Source organism: Amphiura filiformis, chromosome 6 (genome assembly GCF_039555335.1).
Source record: "Amphiura filiformis chromosome 6, Afil_fr2py, whole genome shotgun sequence".
NCBI lineage: Eukaryota > Metazoa > Echinodermata > Ophiuroidea > Amphilepidida > Amphiuridae > Amphiura > Amphiura filiformis.
Genome location: NC_092633.1, coordinates 2,626,839 through 2,643,713, shown reverse-complemented (window position 1 = coordinate 2,643,713; position 16,875 = coordinate 2,626,839). Strand labels below are relative to the sequence as shown.

The following is a 16,875-nucleotide window of genomic DNA, read 5'->3' as shown; positions in this document are numbered from 1 at the left end:
TGAAGATTCACTTAAATCTAATAGTAAATTAATATGCACTTCTACTGGCCATTCAAGTTGACATGTTACTTTTCTTTGCGAAGGATTGCACAACTCCGGGCCCTTATGTTCCTAGGATTTTGTTTCACTCAGCAGTGACTCATTCTGTAATGCTGAACCAAACTTAGGTCTGCATGGCCTAATGGTATTCAAACCTGTCATCGAACGGCTGGATGGAGATACGCCACTGCAGCACATACCTTAGTGGATCATACCATGTTTTGTGTTATGTACAAGACAAATAAATGGCTAGCACTAGGGTACCCATCTAGACAAGGGTTTACAAAAACAACAGGCTATTCTATTTGAAATCTATACAACCCCTATGGAACATATGACTTTTATCTTTCACACAGGGAGTGTGAATTTCAAATGGGTTCACCTGAATGGCCGTCTCCATTTGAAATCTACATCCCCTGTGTGGAAGATTAAGGTTATGTCTTCCATAGGTACATGGATTTCAACTAAAATAGCTCAATTGTTTATCAACTGTCTGCAAAAAATTTGCCCAAAAATACAAATGGTCATAAAAACATTTTAAAAGAAGTTGTTCGCCCCAGAATATAAAATTAAAGACTTTAGAATATGTCACACAAATACAGCCTAGAAAGGACATAAAGGTCATCGCTTTTAATGAGAAGGGATGCTGGCATAGATGATGTCTCTTTCACCTCAGTAGAGTGACATTTATGATTCTAGAATTTGATAAGTAACAGTAATTTTAGACACATTACTGACACTTTGATTGACTTAATTACATTAATGTCCCAATTTTAACGTGTTTTATTATCGCTGTAAGATGACGAGACGGATGACCGGTAACTCAAGACTTTGCCCATATAACAAGACTTGGAACAAGTGACATGCACAAATCACAAACATGTACTATAAACACAACCCAATGCTTTCTGAACATTTCGCTCTCGAGCAGACATGTTCTGCCAGTCATTAAATTTGCTTAACAAGTTCAACAAGTCATAAAAAATTTAAATTTTTTATTTGTTTATTTAGTTTTTGTTCAATTTGTCACGACTTCTGATAAGTACATGTCCTCCGGTGCACTGTCTGTGATTGAGTGCAATACTGAAGGTTAATTACCAACATGACTAATCATGCAGATATACACAGATATAAGGAAGGGAAGAGTCAGTGTAGCAATTACTTCAATATAGATATATACAGATAGATATATAGATAGATTAAATAAATGTCCTTGCATTAGGTCATGCATCATGCGTTATTGATATACAAATGCAGCTTGCGTAAGGGCAAGTTTTATCTCAAGTAAATTTTTTTTTAATTTCGCTAATTTTTGTATGTGCCATAAAGCTCTGTAGGTTTTGTTTATGTTATAAACTGTAGAATACCATTACATTAGATTAATCTTACAATACATGTTTGTACAGATGCCTGTTTCAGTAGTACAGTTGCTCAAATGTCAATAATGTTTTTGTGGAGGGCGCCTGACTTTCGTATAAAAAAAAAACCCTCATTTATAGGCATGCTTAAAGATGGAATTCTACAGTATGCCAAATGTAACTGAAACATGTTTCCTCTTAAGCTTTCAATCATATAAATTAACACACTTTATAAGATTGCCCATACCTTTTTCTGCAATGTTGTGCTCATTTTCCACTTACCCAAATAACACTAACATTACTGTAACCTTTTTTGAACTTCTATTTTCCATCAATATTAACCTACACCACAATACATGTATAATCACACTACAGTTACTGCTCTATAGTGTTTTTACTCTCAACAAGGCGGTGGCATTGGGCACAGCTTCAAATCAGGATTGTTTATTCAAACGCTGGTGTACATACGCACTGCATATATACGTGCACAAAACAGACACGCAAGACACAGCTGCCTCAACGTGTTGACATCACCGATTTGTCAAGACTATTAATACTATAGTTCTATAAATCAAAGCCTCGAAATAAGCAGGCACCCAGGAGCCATTTACCCAATGGTCATGACATTTTGAAAAATGGCTCCTGGTTCACTAGATAATCACAGGACCAGGAGCCACTTTTCCAAATGTTTGGCTCCTGGTCCAGATCTGCTTATTTCAAGGCTTGTCCTCATGCCAACCCTGACTAGTAGATAGTTACCACTCGGTATGCCGGTTGGACGGGCTCTGACGGGAACGTGTCGCAATGCGCCTGCAGCACCTTCTGGGTAATGTCTTCTATCTCAGGTGGGATGATTAAGCTCTCGGAAACCTCTTGTTTGATCTTTTTTCTTTTTATTCCTGTCGCTTTCTAACACCTGTCATTTTGGGGAAGATAAAAGAGATTGTCATACTCACGATACAAAGTAATGTCAATGCAAAACATACAACACAAACTCACCCCCCCCCCCCCACACACACACCCCCACAAACCTCCAACACAAAACTCTCACACACCCACCCCCACCCGCGTAGGCAGGAAAACGAGGACCTCATTTTTCACTTGATTTAAACTATACTAACCGAGGACTCACACATCCATTCTTAATCGCCATACCGTGGACCTCACTCACACACACCACACCACTTACTATCCAACCGTGGCCCGTCCTATACCACCAATAGGTGGACCCGTTTTAAATGCATTTTTACGTTATTTGCGATGTCTTGGATATATTTAAAACACCGAGGACGTCCACTGTCACCGGGTGTCCTCATTTGACGTTTGTGTATCCTTGTGTGTGTCCTCGTTTGCCTGGCTACGTAAACGTCCACTAACACAAAACACACACTCACCCCACCCCCATACACCTCCAACACAAAACACACACTCACACTCCCTCACACAAACCTCAATTCAGCCGAGGATTGCATCAATTCCCACTGGGGAAGGGCTGAACATGGCCTTGCTTCTTGACCCTAATATATGAAGGGTGTTTAACCATGTTACCTAAGCGACTGCTGACATGTGACATTTATACACATTTCCTCCATGCCCAGCAAGTCAAGTCCTTACATATAACCCTGTACATTCACCTAGTAACAAATCACTTTACAGTTTATCAACCAATGATTCCTATGTATGGTATAAATAAAGGTGATGATTGCGCAGAGTACACCTGAACCTCTGTGTGTACTGTGCACAAATTATCAGGTAGGCAGCAATGGAAATTGCCATCAGAAGTCAAAGACTTGTACCTCTTCCTTATACGGCTATATAAATGTGATTTCATTGTTCACAACATAGCTCTTATCTTTTGAGGTGGAAATTACATTGTAACTCTATTCTAAAGGTGTGTTATTCTGTGCATTTCATAACACATGACACGTGAGGTCAAACACAGTCTTGTAATAATATACACAGGACCCCCCTCACTCCAAACCTCTGTGCCTTGCCAACTTAATCGCCAATATGCTGCAAAAGATTTGGCACATGGATGAATGAACTTTTAGCAGTATTTAATATTGCAGTGTTCTGTAAGCCTAGAAAAACATGCTTAAATGAACGGCGTGCAGAAACTCTGTCAGAAAAATACCGCAGTCATTTTACTGAATATGAATAAAGGTCAGTGTCCATGTGAAATTGCTACACATGACACAGGTCACATGGTTATAATATGATATGCGCATATCCCTCCCCTACTCTCTGTTATAATAGTCTGGTGTCAGAGTCTTTTCGATCATGATTGATGGCACACATTTGGTATTCATACTTTAGTTTACTCATTGAATAATGACAGAGATGCCTCTTAGTACCACTCAAAAAGCCCGAAACGGGATGAAAAAAGCCTGAAATAGCACATAAATTGAGATTTAAAAAAGTCCCAAAATCGCTTAAAAGATTTAGGTCATCCCTGGGTCACACGATGCTACACAGCTTGTTCTGCCATATTTCATGATATGATGTAAAACCTTTTTGCTCACATTGTACACATGCTAAAATCAGCAAAGACAGAATGCTAATATATGGTTACACTAGGATCCATAACGTGCTCATCTATCAGGGCACGGTTCTTTAACACCAATACATCTGTACATTCATTGAATGACCTCTGAAAATTTGGGTACAAAAACTCACCCTACAATTCGAGGTCAAATTTTGCACTATGATTGTTTAATTGAGGTTATTAAACTATGTCATTGGGATGAGGCCATTGTGGTCCATAGTGACTAGTTTACTACTTACAGTCTTTGGACATTCCCACATCAAAACACTTTTGGAAGCGGCAGTACTGACATCTATTTCTTGTTACTTTGTTGATGACACACTTTTTGTCCCTATGACATGTGTACTGCATATTCTTTTGTACACTTCTCCTGAAGAAACCCTGGGTGTGATGAAGACATATAAATAATCACATCAGTTATATCGAAAAATTACACAACTCTTGATTTCAATATAAAAATATTTACCGCTGAAATTTTCAGCTATGAAAGCCTTCATCAGCAGAATGACTTTATAGTGCCCTAAGGTCCTACCTTCAATAGCTGCCCTACAGACATTTTGACAATTTCTGCATTCTATATTGTGCACAATCTCATAATATAACATCTGGCAGCTATTCCGGATAAGACCCTTACTTGATCTAGCTTTCTTCAGGTGTGATAATGATCAGATTGCATTAGTTGAATGAATTTACAAAAACAACAATAACAACAAGTGTTTACGTTGTTTTTGGCAAGTATACCATAAATAATCTACTTGTGATAAAATGTAAACAAAAACAATTACACCGGCAAATCAGAAACTTTGGACTTTGCACAAATTTGAGAAGTGAATTGATGTTGAACTTAAAAACGAGTTGAGTGACAAGATAAGAAAAAGCACGCAAACAAACATGTACAAACTAGCAATTTGAACCTGGAGTAATATCCTTCAATGTTCGCTCTTCAAACGGCAGGTGTTGCAGACCAGGTGCAGGTGCGTGACAAAGTAGAGATAGCAACATCTGACCTTTGTACGTTCAGGGAAACACGCTCTTTCCTTACATGGCCATCATTCAATTACTATCTGTATCTACATTGGAAACAATCTTTTTTCGCATCTGGTCCCACATTAGATTCATAGTACTATTGTTTTTTGAAGTCCTTTTAATTTTATTTTGTTGTACTTTGCAGTAAATCTATTCATACAACAGGCCAGTTGAAATCCATACACCCCCTATTGAAGACATGATCTTAATCTTCCACACAGGGAGTGTGAATTTCAAATGGGATTACCGGGAATGGGCGCCTTAATTTGAAATCTACACTGCCCGTGTGTGAGATTAAGGTCAAGGCTTCCATAGGGGGTGTATGGATTTCAACTGCAATATCCCAAACTAGTAACATGAACAAGCTATAGTATTTTACTCTCGGTGAGACAAGGATGTCCGTGCGTATTTCACTGGGTGCCGCTTTATATCTTGAAAAACACCACGAAAATGAATGCCCAAACTGGTGCCTCAACGAGTTGCCATCGCTGAGAGTAACAATATACCTTCTCTTCAACAGTACAATAAATCTACAACATCTCTACTAACATCATTGAGTTAGCACTTACTTTACACCCTTCACACGCACTGACTCCGTAATGGTAACCCGATGACTTATCCGCACATACAAAACATGGCTTATAAACTCTGGGAGGCGGTGGTGATTCTGGTGAGGGAGGATGGTGAGGAAGACTTTGCATATGAGATGGCTGCCCTGATATGGACATTGGCATTCCTTCCGTATGCATTGTATATGGTGCCTGGTAACTTTGGACTGTCAAGACAAAAGAAATGGTATAAATTAAACAATAAGAGAATTATTGTTTTTTTCTCGTTCTTAAACAGATAACACGTAAAGTCATGTTTGCATGTAATTTATATATCTACTGTCTATTTTGATCATGTTTAACCAGTCACTCTTTTGCACAAAATTGGCGAACCATTGAGTTTTTAACACGAGGATGCAAATAACGCACTGCTGCAAAAGACTGCTGCGTGCATATCATCTTACGCGCAACACAAACGATTCACACAGCATTGCAGTTCGATACGCACCCAGCTGTGCTCCATTGTCTCATATAACACTGGCACGAACCAATGAAATTAAAGGAAAAAACTGTTTAAGAATATTTCATTACAATTCAATCTGTACCAAGTTACCAACCAAATTGATCCTTCATATTATGTATTAAAGTCATAAAGATATGATAAAAAGTTCTGAAAGAATGAATACAACAAGCTACTGTAAAGAACTGAACAATCTGGAGATGAGAGTAGGAGGGTGAAAAGTCTAAAATACCAGTAAATTATTGGACTTGTAATTTAAGTAAAACATAATTTACCAATTAATTGTTCTGAAAGAATGGTTTCATAAAAATCACATTTCAGAAAAATAGCATCTCTACTTACAATTTTGCATATGAGGATGTGTGTTGGATGATGGCGAATCTGGTGAATTTGGTTGTGGCATATTAGAAAAGTTTGCCTGCTGATGTGGCACCTGGTGTGGTGCAGGTGGAAGTGGCATTGCTACATCTTGATGCATCGTATATTGCGGCTGCTGTTGATGATGATAGCCAGCAACTGAAAAACAAGAAAGAAACGGAAACCATTTTAAATATTGCATTTGATGGTGGCAAAGTTTGCACCACAGAAAAAATATTGTGTATCACTGGAAAATATATTCTTCTCTGAAAATATAGATGATGACCTTTGTGTAATCCCTAAAACCAAGGCAAAATATTCAATCAAGAATTTGGATTTCTTTTCACTAGATTCACTAGTGCTCAATTTGGTTGTTACTTCTTAAGGTTACTGATGAAGCCAATTAATGACCTTTCTGCCATCCTTTACATTAGGAACATATTGCTTAACCAGTTGGTCCGGGCGCACACACGCTTGGGTCCTGATGGGACCAGGCTCAAACAAATTGCTTGAGCCTTAACCAGTTGGTCCGGGTGCACACACGCTTGGGTCCTGATGGGACCAGGCTCAAATAAATTGCTTGAGCCAAGCTAAAAAAGTTTATATAAACATGCTGGCCTGTATGAGAAATGACAGAACTGGCGAAAAAGAATGCAAGAAAGGCCACTCCCAACAAATAGCATTCATGAACAATTGTGCTCTTAACCCTTGGGTTGGGCAATAAGAAATGGTAAATTCTTATTCCATGCCCTGATACAGAGACAGTGTGTAACAGCTAAAAAAAACCAAAACAAGTCACTAAACAAAATAACCCAAAAAAGTTATACCAAACACTCTACAAAGAACATGTCTGATGGGAGTGTTATTAATGACAACATTTATTAAATTCAAAATGGGAAATGCTTCAAAAAGGTTACCATTGTGATAAAAAAAAAACATGAGTAGCCGAGAGTACCAGCCTGTACCAGACTATCAGCCACAAACTTTGTGATGGTGTACGTGTCAGCCTTTAGCCATATCGTACACAGTTGCACTGTGACAGACAAGCCAGGCAGGCATCTCAATTAAGTCAAGCTACACCTGGATAAATTACCTCCTATTACACCAATCAAACCATTAGATATTTCACACTTGAAACATAAACAGACTTTCCCCATCCTCCTTTGAAGTTCCCTCTCTTTGATTCAACTCATTTGGGTTTTGACGGTGCATTGACCACAAGATTGCAGAGTTAATGCTTGGGTGCAAATGTATGTATAGGTAATATTGCCATTCCACCTTTTAGTTCACCAGGGTTCACAGCCTACGTAAATGGAGTCGCTGCAAAACAGCCTACTGGTTGATGCCAGTTTAGCTTATTGTGAAACAGGACCTGAACCGTGAACCTCCTCCTAATGTAATCAGTAGACAACATAGGGATGGCGGTACCAAATAGGTGGTCTGAAGATAGATGTATGGCTAATGAGCACCACGCTCCATTAAAGTTCCCATAGTGCAGCTATTGCCAAGCTTAGTTGCAACTGGATTTGAACTACATACATGTATTCAAATGTGCCCATAAAATGATAGTTCACTGGAAGTTTGAATGTAACAATTTTGTCATTTTCCTACTTTGTTAATTAATTAAAACAAAAGTAACCATTATACCTGCCCATTTTAATATATTGGTAGCAGTAATATATATTTTCAGCAAATAATTTGGCTTTATTATGCCAAATAAAAATAAAATGTTTGCATGCTCTGAAAAAATTGGGATGGAAGGAAATTTTTTTATTTTGCACATACTGAAATTTCAACCTAATTTTACACTTTGAATCTAGCCAAAAATGGTATATGACTCAAGTGTCACAAAAGCTCTTCTCATACTGCGAGTATTGGATCACTGATTCATTAATATCTTACTCACTGTTATACTCAACAATTTATCTATTTTTTGCAGCGTCATAAAAATACAGGGAGTACAAAATCTTGTGATCATAATTTTTTTTTTTTAATCAATAAAAAAAATCTCGTGATCATTAAGTTCATTGAATTCAAGCTTTTCAGTGCTGTTATCAGAGCTGAAATCGGGAAAACCCGATAAGAGCAGCCAACGAACAAAACCAAAACAATAGCTGCCCTGGATTTCAGGTCTAAGGAACTGGTCACATGGTGGTGGGAAATATCAGCGTAATATGAAATTTAACGAGTATACTCTTTAAAATAGACCCTCCATGCCGCTGTTTTTGTGCTTATGTCGTCATATCGTGTTGATGATTCATATTAAAGTCGAAAAAGACAAGTTAATTTGTGTGTATGTTATCTTTTTTTAAGAACTGCTTGATTTATTGTTTAATTGGACGTAAAAAGCGTGGGAAATATCTATAAAGTAACAATTGTAATTAACCTGCATTCATATTCCATTATTTCGAAGCTGTATTTAACTTGCGCATATATGACAAGATGAGGTAGATGCGGTTTCGAATTCAGCATGCTATTTATCAACAATCACACATTGCTTGTAAAACAACGACATACGAAACAATTAAACTTGCAACTACCGTCATGTTCCAAAATTTAATCATCATGCTCACGGTCCACCACGAGTATCAATTCACTTGTTGGTAACTACATTTAATTATTTTCGCACCAGTATATTATTTTCCTGATGACCTTATTTCCTGGGTAAATTTCATAATAGAACAGCACACTCTTGAATGTTGATCTTCATAGGAATTCAGTTCTTGATGTGATGCGAGTGTATAACCATGATAGATGATGCATAAGTCTCACACATCATTTTCTTACTAATTAGACATGCCATGCGTTTCTTTTTCATTATTTTAAATCATTTATTACAGTATTAAGTCTTGGGGTAATATACACCTGTGTTTCACTATCAAGTAAGTCACTCACTTGTAATTGGGCTATTCCAGTTGAAATCCATACACCCCATGGAAGATATGATATAACCTTATTTTCCCCCACAGGGGATGCATAAGATTTCAAATGAAGTCACCCATTCAGGTAAACCCCATTTGAAATTCACACTCCCTGCGTGGAAGCTTAAGGGCATGTCTTCCAAAGGGGTGTGTGGATTTATCTGGAACAGCCAATTCCTCCCATCCATCGCCAGTTACAGCTATACCTACATGTATGTCTGCATTTTGTTTAACATGCAGACTCAACAATATGTATCCACGTATCTAAAAGTCAAGTCTATCAACAGGAGAAGCTACAAACACTCTCCGCCACTGCAAATAAGCATGCGGCAACAGGGAAAACCATGTGACAGACCGGTTTAAAGTGATTGGATATAAAAGCTCCTTGCCCTGTCCCAATTAATCACGTCTCCATACAACACGGTATAGGCGACTATGCATGTAAAAACATGAAACCTATGGAATTTTAAAAAGCATTCCTTTAACACTAAGTAGAGTTTCAATTATTGAGGTCTATTAATAGACTATTTATTGGAAGGGTTGCGAAATGTATTATGAGGTAAACACGGCCGGTACGAGTTGAAGACTTTCCCCCGTCAGCAAACATCTGCCAGCGAGACTGTTCAGTTTTGCCCAGTCTATCTAGTCCTCACACCTGCCTACAAATAACTTCAAGCTGTGTCTATCAGTAGGCTGGCTACAGCCACGTTCAGATGAGGGTTTTACTCGAGTTAATTTAACGCGGCCAGTGATAAAATACCATAAATACTGTGATGTGATAACTTGACTCTCCACACCCTGAGCTTATCATGATCACTGATTTAACACAACCATCTCACACTTGAGGTTTAATTTAATCTATCTCATTCTTTTCCCTAAGGTAAATCAGTTGTGTGTTTAGGTTGAGATAAGTTAAGCACTTAACACGACTGTTGTCCACACAGGCACTATACCTTGGTCTTTATCAAAACCCCAGGAACTCAGTTACACACCCACGGAAACTCAAACTTACCTCAACCTCAAGAGTTAAATCACCCACGTCTGAATATGACTTAGGGCCTATTATCTAGGTTAACAGAATTAGATCAGGGAGGGGAGGAGGAGGGAAGCAAGTCAGCCTCACGTGTAATAGGCAACCAACCCCATGTCAGCTGCATGGCCGACTCCCACCCGACCCATGCCTATCTCTATGGCTTTACTACATGTAGTTTAACAAAATGCCCACTTTAGGAAAATGCTTCAAAATTTTCACCTCCATGAGAATTATGTATTTTTCCACATGCAAAAGTCAAGTTATGTATATATCTAATTTGGCGTTCAGTCTTATGGAAATGCACAATCGGCAAAATAAACACTGTCCCTGCATGTCTTGCATCTGTCAACCTACAGCGAGCGCCCAATTGATGCCTAAGAAACCATGCTGTGAACTTGATTCTGTGCCTAGCATCACAAATTTGTGAATGAAATGATATCGCCACTTTTGGCAATTCACCAAGTTATGGTTTCTTCTCACCCAGTGAAGTGAATCATTCACATACAAAACAGACCAAGTAAGGTTTTCCAGACACTTCAAACATCACATTAAATAAGGTAAAGCCACTAAATATGTTTCCAACTGGTTGAATAATTGCAGTCAATCAACTACTTAAAAGTTTCGACTCCCCTCAAAATAATTTTACTCAGAAGTTGGGACAAAAGGTCTTAATCATAAAATCAACAGAATGCACACATTTTAATTTTAAAGGAAGGTGTTTGATTTGGGCCTTTGAAAAGAAGTTGACTAACATTTGAATATTCATGAGGCAAGCTAACCAATAGGAAATGACCTTTGATTAACACATTAATACATTTCTCAATACACAAGGGCATCTTTTCGAATGTTTAAGCACCTATATTTCTTTCTATTTAATAGCTGGTTTGATTCATTCAAAGTATCAAGAACATTTCGAGCCACTAAAGAGGACTTTGCTGGTAATTAATAAACTTGCCATCACACCAATCTTAAAGAGAAGCCCAGAGCACTTCTTCTGGGTGAATTAAACCTACCTGGTTATCAAATTAATCAGTGACAAGGTTATCTCAGAATTTGACAGGGGCTAGTTGATGCAATAACATTTAAAACATCAATTAGCACCTGTCAAATTCAGAGATAACCTTTTCACTGTTAACTTGATAACCAGGCAGGTTTGGTTCACCCCAGAAGAACTGCTATGGCAGGGCTTCCTCTTTAAGGTGCTTGTTGTGTGTGATTTAAAAAAAGAAAAAGGTCAAGACATATAAAAGGCATTAAAACAGCATTTATCATTATGGTAAAGCTGATGGGTAGAATAGAGAGCTGTCAACCTCCTTTGTGAAACGGGCCCATTAGATAATTCTAGGGATGTGAGGCGGCAGTATAATATATGTGGTACTAATTCTTACACAAAATGTCTGTGTATTTAAATTTTGAACATCTCCCGATTCCCAAGTAGACACTTCGGTATAGTATATCTATCCCAATCAGCTCTGTGAAATTCTATACTCCACTAAGAATATAGGCATCCGTAGTGTAATCGGAGTACTTCATCCATACATGTACATGTATTTGGAATATAGCAACATTCATATTTTGTCCCTAGGCTCCACACCTTTAAATGCAATCTAGCATTTATAAACGAAGACCCCTTAAGCTGGCGGAGATTGGGCAGCCAATACTAAACAATGCTTTCAATGCCGAGGGACTAACCTCTGTTGACCTGGCATGCACCAAAATCCCATTGTAGATGGATGACTTGCTGCAAAGTCTGCCTGCCACAGAGCTAGGTGATGGCAATCAACTGATTAAAGTATAATATACCACTGCAATGACTTAAACACATTATATACTGTCCGCCTATCAGCTGATGGAGACTGTCTCTTAAACAGACTTGGGCTTATCCCTCCACATTTGTTTTATAATGGCGTGCGCTTTTGAGAGCTCCAAATAAAATGTTATAAGACAAGGGGGCTATATGCTATATTATATAGGCTATACTTCAACTTGTAAATAAGCAAGACTCCTAGCATTGTGGATTTGATAAAGAAAGGTATATATACACAGCGCAGCAACTACACCGAGTAAAAATGTGTGACGAGCGCATGCTTTTGTAAATTTACACAAGTGCAATTTGGAAATTCATGCCTCTCTGTAGCAATGTAACATGAATGGGTTTCTCTTTTCACTTGGATTTACCCAACTAGTAAAGAAAGAAATGGCGAGTTGGCAAATTATAAGAGACTCGTATCTATCATTCATCCACACAGAGAATTTCTGAATATTCTCTGTCAAATATTGTCCCTCTTTTTTCCTGATCAGAGTGGAAACTATTTTCATATCTGGTAAAGCACCAAAATAATAACAATCATCACAATACATCTACTGAGTATTGGCCAATAAAGTTGGCAACGAATTGCCAATAACCTATCTAGCAAACAGCAGGACACAGATACAGTTTGACTGACCCCACACTAAACCCTGTATTTCTTTCTATCGGTAAAACAAGCCAACATGTGGCCATCTATAAATACGCGCAATGTTTGTGTAAAATGATTGCACCGTAATTTGCCTCTGCTGAGCCTATAAAGAAGGGGTATCCACAACGTGTTCATCTTTGCAGTTTAGATCCCTTGTACTAGCTTTGTGCCTGACCACAAAAGATACAAGACTAGGATCCACAACATGCTCCTCTATCAGGGCTGTTCTTCAACACCAAACCAGTTGCACATTCATTGAATGACCTATGAAAATTTGGGTACACAAACTCATACTCTGCAACTTGAGATTAAATTAAATCATATTATGTAATTGAGGTTATTGGACTATACTATTGGGATGAGGCTATTGTGGTCCATACGGTGTCAAAACAAAGGTACACCTTGTGAGTCAAGGTACTTTTCCATCCAAACAATGGGCATTAACATAGTGATTGGCATGTATGTTTGTAACAATGGACCCTGTTCTTCTAGCAGGTACATAAATAAATTTGTTCAGAATCAACAATGTAATCATTTTTTTTCATTTATGGGTGATGTGCAGTAATGCGAGGTACTGTAGAAATAGATCGAGTCGACGGCGAGTGTTGGGTTGGATGTATCCTTATGTAATGAAATTTGGGGTAAAGATTACAATGGAGGATTATGAACTTTATTCTGCGCTCTTTTGTTACATTGGTTTTACACAGAGTATACACGGCACAGAGACGGGGTATCTTCACAGTCAATGTTCAACCGCCCTTTCATGTTAATAGTGGGTGATATCTGGCAACATTCGCAGTAGATCAGTATGAGGCGACAATTTACAGAGTACACTGGAAGACGCTAACACTTGCACTGTGATAAAGCTACCATACAGAGAGCATATAATCAAACATGACCTACAGCAGCTTGCCAGACTGCCAGTCGCAAAAAAGTTTTTCCGTACTTCCTTTCTCCCCCACTAAATACAAAGTGTGCAAATAGTCTAGTTACCCACCTTTTGCAGAGCAGTAGAAATGACCCACTCGGCGGTGACACACATACAAAATACAGGGGCTGGGGGTGGGGGATAAAAGTATGCTGCAGCATAAACATACTGAAAGATTTGCTGCTTGTGAATACAAACAAAAGACTAGGCACCTGAAAAACATCAAAACTACATGTACCATCAAAGTACCATCCAACCTTTCTGCAGTAACACCATCCCAAGAAGACACAATTCAACAATCAACTTTGCACTGTCTTCTGTTCAGCCTGTAGTTGACCCAGTTGAATTGTGCCTTACGAGAGAGGATTCCCTTCTGTGGACTCCTATGATAAACAAGAGGGACTGTCTCATCACCTGTCACATGTCAGGGAACCCTTTATTACAGGTGAGCTTGACTGACTAAAAACAAGCAAACAACAATTCACCTGAGATTCTTCAAATATCTTGAATGATATCTCAAAATGTCATTCATCATGTGCATGTACATTGTACCTTTTGCGTTTCCAAGTCTACAAAATATTCAATGTATAATCGATGGTCTGTACCGATACCACAGAAATAGAGACGAATAATGGGCTATTTCAGTTGACTTCCATTTATTTACCCCCTCCCCCTATGGAAGGCATTCTAAACCTTAATTAATCTACCACACAGGAGGTGTAGATTTCAAATAGAGTCACCCATTCAGGTAACCCCAACTGATCTACACCTCCTGTGTAGCAGATTAAGATTCTGTCTTCCATAGGGATACAGGTATATGGATTTCAACTATTTGAGGGTATTTATGTTTTGCCGGGAGTGTATTCAGAACTTATCACTGCTTGTGTGTGACAATCAAAGACTGAAATCGCAATTTGAAATGCTTCACAGTTTGATGCACTGATTGAAATGAGCAACACAAATGTGTATTTATCATAAGATTTGACGCAGAATTGTCTTCATTTGATTCTGAATGCTGTCGGCAAGGACCTGAATACCCCTAATATTTTCCCCCATAGCTGAGAATGCCAATGGGCTATTCAGTTGAAATCCATACAACTCCTATGGAAGACATGAACTAAATCGCCCACACAGGGGTGTAGATTTCATAAGGAATCACCCATTCAGGTAACTCCATTTGAAATTCTTACTCCCTGTGTGGGAGATTAATGTCATATCTTCCATAGGGGGTGTATGGCTTTCAACTTGAATAGCTCAAAAGCCAGGCCGGTATATGGAGTCCTCTATTTCTGTGACTCAATACACAAACTATATGACTTACATGTCGTTACTGGATTGATATTCATATTTACATCCATCGTGTGTGTTGGCAAGGATACCCGTAGACCTGGAGATAATGAAGAGGAAGAAGTTGTGGACTGGGGCGAGAGCGGCGGCGCTGGCGGTGTCGGCGATTGCCCGCTCCTCGTGAGGCCTGAAAACTTTTCAACTTTGAATTTTAAGTGCACCCAGTCACTACCGATGCCGGTACTCGTCGATTTTTCTATTGTTTTGATCTTCTTGTCTTTTGCATGGTCTAGTACCGTTAAATCAAGCGCTGAAATGATATAAGAGAACAAAAAATAAACCAGTTAGTACTTTAGGCAGTAAAATACACAATACATTGTACTTAGTTTCACCTGAAGTTTTGTAGTGATGTCAGTGCCGCCAGCATGCCGACAAGGGTGTTTGTACATTTTGTAATAAGTCAAAATGAGGGAAAAGGGCTCCCTTTGCTTTACATTTTTACATTAAATTAGGTCGTAACGCGATCATAATTAAATCACAGAAATATATTCAGGTCATCAAGTGTCCGCACATGGGAAAGTGTCATTCGCTGCAACATTTATTCCAGAGTTTTTATGTTGTTATTATTTTGAATTGAAGCATGATGTTGCATGGAAAATGTGGGCATATACTATGAAATTCATAACACAGTCAATAAGCACCTCCTTAGCATGACTTACTTACCCTCCCCTGGCTTACTTATCACCCCCGTTAAAATATTTTTGTTGCATTATAGTAAAGGTCACACTTACAGAGTTAAGATTTTACGCATTCACCGCACAGTGCAATATCACGTTACGCCCATTTAGTACGCAATGCAGGCCGCGTACATAATGTACCTTAATGTGCATCACCACTCGGTGTGAAATGCCCCATTGCTCTTAGTGAACTCTGCACTTTCCAAGCAGCAACATGTGCAAATCAAGTGGTGGATCATACCAAAAAGGCTATCTAGAGCAAATAATTGTACCGTCCAAAAAGGATTGTCAAGATGCAAGTCTTACAAAATGGCATATCCTAAAAGACGTAAAAGTTTGTAGAAATCGGTCCAAATTGTACCAGCCTGGGTAGACCGGGGAATGCAGGGATAGAGGTAGTGGGAGCTCCTATCATGGCCTATTATGAGTACCTAGGGAGAGATCATGTTAGAGTAACATTACCCAGAAATGGCTGATAGAATAGTAGATGTTTTGCAGTATAGTATAGGCTCAGTTCTATTAACTCCCTGATAAATGCAACAAGTGAAATCAATGACAACAGCTGTTGAACTATCACACACCAGAAATAAATTTTCAGTAAAAGTAAATAGTGTTTCAAACAAACTCAAAGATCTAAAGGTCAAAGGTTGCTATTAACCATTACACTAATGCTGTAAATGCATGAGGCAAGTTTATTACATGAAGAGCAAAGGTAGAAATGTTTCTTGTCCTTTGGGGTCATATTAAAGCATGGAAACGCCTATGGTGTAAATATGATTGATGAAGGATAGACAAGTTCAACGACATAAAATATTGACAAAATATCCAAGCTAGCTGTAGAATCCATGTTGACTGCTCAGTGCCAGAAGTGGGTAAGTGCAATAGCTGCCCTGTGAACATTTGGCAATTTACACACAGTATATTGTACTCATCTGAACAGGCCAGCTTCACATGGCAGCTATTGCATTTACCCACTTCTGGCACTGAGCAGTCAATGTATATGATCCATAATGATCTCTTCCTAAAGGTAAAGCTCAATGACCCCCATTAAACAAAGCAACACTCACATTTTGACCTCAAGTTGTGGAACATGAGTTGTTGTAGCCAACACATCCAA

General features: G+C 38.6%; 1 protein-coding gene and 1 long non-coding RNA gene across 2 annotated transcripts in view; both read right to left on the bottom strand.

The window, feature by feature from the left end:
* Positions 1–15,197, bottom strand: part of LOC140154815 (retinoic acid receptor beta-like) — a 40,279-nt gene extending 25,082 nt beyond the window's left edge. The window contains 6 exon segments of the mRNA XM_072177401.1: positions 2,157–2,277; positions 2,279–2,302; positions 4,178–4,323; positions 5,538–5,743; positions 6,379–6,552; positions 15,056–15,197. Coding sequence (XP_072033502.1) covers positions 2,157–2,277; positions 2,279–2,302; positions 4,178–4,323; positions 5,538–5,743; positions 6,379–6,552; positions 15,056–15,092 — 708 coding nt within the window. The 5' untranslated portion in view covers positions 15,093–15,197.
* Positions 15,198–16,875, bottom strand: part of LOC140154816 (uncharacterized) — a 107,323-nt gene continuing 105,645 nt past the window's right edge. Inside the window, exon 4 of the long non-coding RNA XR_011859315.1 lies at positions 15,198–15,331. This is a non-coding gene — a long non-coding RNA (uncharacterized lncRNA). The remainder of the gene's footprint in view (positions 15,332–16,875) is intronic.